The 2,500-nt window shown below is 70.9% G+C and overlaps 1 protein-coding gene across 1 annotated transcript in view; it reads left to right on the plus strand.

Moving 5' to 3' along the window:
- ALLC (allantoicase) overlaps window positions 1–2,500 on the plus strand; it is a 13,356-nt gene that overhangs the window by 3,735 nt on the left and 7,121 nt on the right. The window contains 2 exon segments of the mRNA XM_084900122.1: window positions 607–686; window positions 1,996–2,128. Coding sequence (XP_084756248.1) covers window positions 607–686; window positions 1,996–2,128 — 213 coding nt within the window.

Below are 2,500 nucleotides of genomic sequence, written 5' to 3' on the forward strand. Positions count from 1 at the left end.
GCTCGGACTCCCGTGCCCGCTCTGCGGGTTCTGATTGTGAACGTAGCCATGTTCTCAGACCCGGTTAGATGGCACTATCCCCACATCCAGACCTCACCGAGGTGCCGTGAGGGGTGGGGGGGGAGGGGGGGCGTGGGGAGGGGGGAGGCTGGTCAGTCCAGGCCAGGTTCGAGGGAGCAGCTTCACAGGAAATGGTCACTCTGCTGACGGCAGCCGGACCCGCAGGGCGGCCAGCACACGGCACATGGCGGCTCCCGCGGCTCTGACGGGAGAAAGGCCCCGTGGTGCCCAGAAGAGGGGCTCTCACACCCCCTCCCCGAGCCGGGCTCACCGAGTCACTAACTGTGTGTTTTTACTGACGTCAGAGAGGAGGGGAGGGGGAGAGGGAGAGGAGAAACACCAGTGGTGAGAGAGAACCATGGACCCGCCGCCTCCTGCACGCCCCCCACCGGGGATCCAGCCCGAAACCCGGGCCTGTGCCGACCGGGATCGAACCCGGACCTCCTGGCTCCTAGGCTGACGCTCAGCCCCTGAGCCACGCCGGCCGGGCAGGTTCTTGTTGGTTTTGAATGTGAACGCTGAGCCCTAAGGCCGCTCTCACTCCAGATAAAGAACCAGCCATGCCACCCAGAGGACCCCGGATGGGAGTGGCTGCCACGGCCGAGGAGTTTGAAGCCGTGGCTAAGGTATGAGCCGGACGGGGTCTGGTCCGAGGCTGAGGACCGCGGGAAGGGGCCACGGGCTTGGCCACGCAGAGCGGGACACGTGCCTGCAGGCCTCATCAGGCCTGCCCGGCCGCCTCGGGGATGGGTCCCACGGAGCCCTCCTGGCTCCCAGGTGCCACTCCCCACCCCTGACCCCTGACCCCTGACCCCGGAGCTGAAAGCAGACACCCACCGTAAAGTCCTCTGATAGGAATCTGACAGGGAACCTGCTGCTGGAGGAATTTAATAATGTGAATAGTTTGGGGCTTTGTTCTGGTACATTCTTTAAATATATTTTTATTGACTTCAGAGAGGAAGGCACAGGGAGAGAGAAGCATCAGTGATGAGAGAGAATCATGGATCCGCTGCCTCCTGCACGCCCCACACCCTGGAGCCCACAACCCGGCCTGTGCCCTGACCTGAACGGAACCTTGGCCTCTCTGTTCATCCTCCCTGAGGGTGTTCCCCACTGATTTTTAGAGAGAATGGAATGGAGGGAGAGACAGAGAGGGAAACATCGATGAGAGACTCACCCACTGGCTGCCTCCCACACTTGCCGGAGCAGGACAGGGGATTGAGCCTGCAACCGAGGTACCCGGAATCGAACCCGGCACCCTTCTGTCTGCTGGCTGACGCTCTTCCCACTGAGCAACACCAGCCAGGGCGAACCTGTGACCTCTTGGGGCCCCCCTGCCCACCCCGCCGCCCGGGCCCCCCGTCCACCCCGCCGCCCGGGCCCCCCGCCCACCCCGCCGCCCGGGCCCCCCGCCCACCCCGCCGCCCGGGCCCCCCGCCCACCCGGCCGCCCGGCCCCCCGCCCACCCGGCCGCCCGGCCCCCCGCCCACCCGGCCGCCCGGCCCCCCGCCCACCCCGCCGCCCGGGCCCCCCGCCCACCCCGCCGCCCGGGCCCCCCGCCCACCCGGCCGCCCGGCCCCCCGCCCACCCGGCCGCCCGGCCCCCCGCCCACCCGGCCGCCCGGCCCCCCGCCCACCCCGCCGCCCGGGCCCCCCGCCCACCCCGCCGCCCGGGCCCCCCGCCCACCCCGCCGCCCGGCCCCCCGCCCACCCCGCCGCCCGGGCCCCCGCCCACCCGGCCGCCCGGCCCCCCGCCCACCCCGCCGCCCGGCCCCCCGCCCACCCCGCCGCCCGGGCCCCCGCCCACCCGGCCGCCCGGGCCCCCGTCCACCCCGCCGCCCGGCCCCCCGCCCACCCCGCCGCCCGGCCCCCCGCCCACCCCGCCGCCCGGCCCCCCGCCCACCCCGCCGCCCGCTGACGGCGTGTCCGCCCGCAGCTGCAGTCCGGCGACTGGGACGTCCTGGTCCCCCGGACGGTGCTGAGACCCGGGGCGCCAGCCTCCGGCCACAACTACTTCCTGGTCAGCTCCCAGCAGAAATGGACGCACGTCCGGCTCAACATCTTCCCGGGTGAGCGTCTCCACGGCTTCCTCCGCGTCCGCCGAACGCAGGCAGCCCTCCTTCAGAGAAGGAGAGAGGAGACCCCGATGTGAGGAGAATGGCTGGTCGGCTGCCTCCCGCACGCCCCACGCTGGGACCCAGCCACACCCGGGCCTGTGCCCTGACCGGGAGTCGAACCCGGGCCTCCGGCTGCTGGGTGGACGCTCATCACTGAGCCCCGCCCACCGGGCCGCCACCCTCTCTGGTCCCCGGGGTCTCAGCTCCTTTCCCTCCCGTTTGCCCTTACCCACAGGGGTGTGTGTGTGTCTGTGTGTGTGTGTCTGTGTTTGTGTGTGTCTATGTGTGTGTCTATCTGTGTCTGTGTGTGTGTGAGTGTGTGTC

Source organism: Pipistrellus hanaki, assembly GCF_964339955.1.
Source record: "Pipistrellus hanaki genome assembly, chromosome: 12".
Lineage (NCBI taxonomy): Eukaryota > Metazoa > Chordata > Mammalia > Chiroptera > Vespertilionidae > Pipistrellus > Pipistrellus hanaki.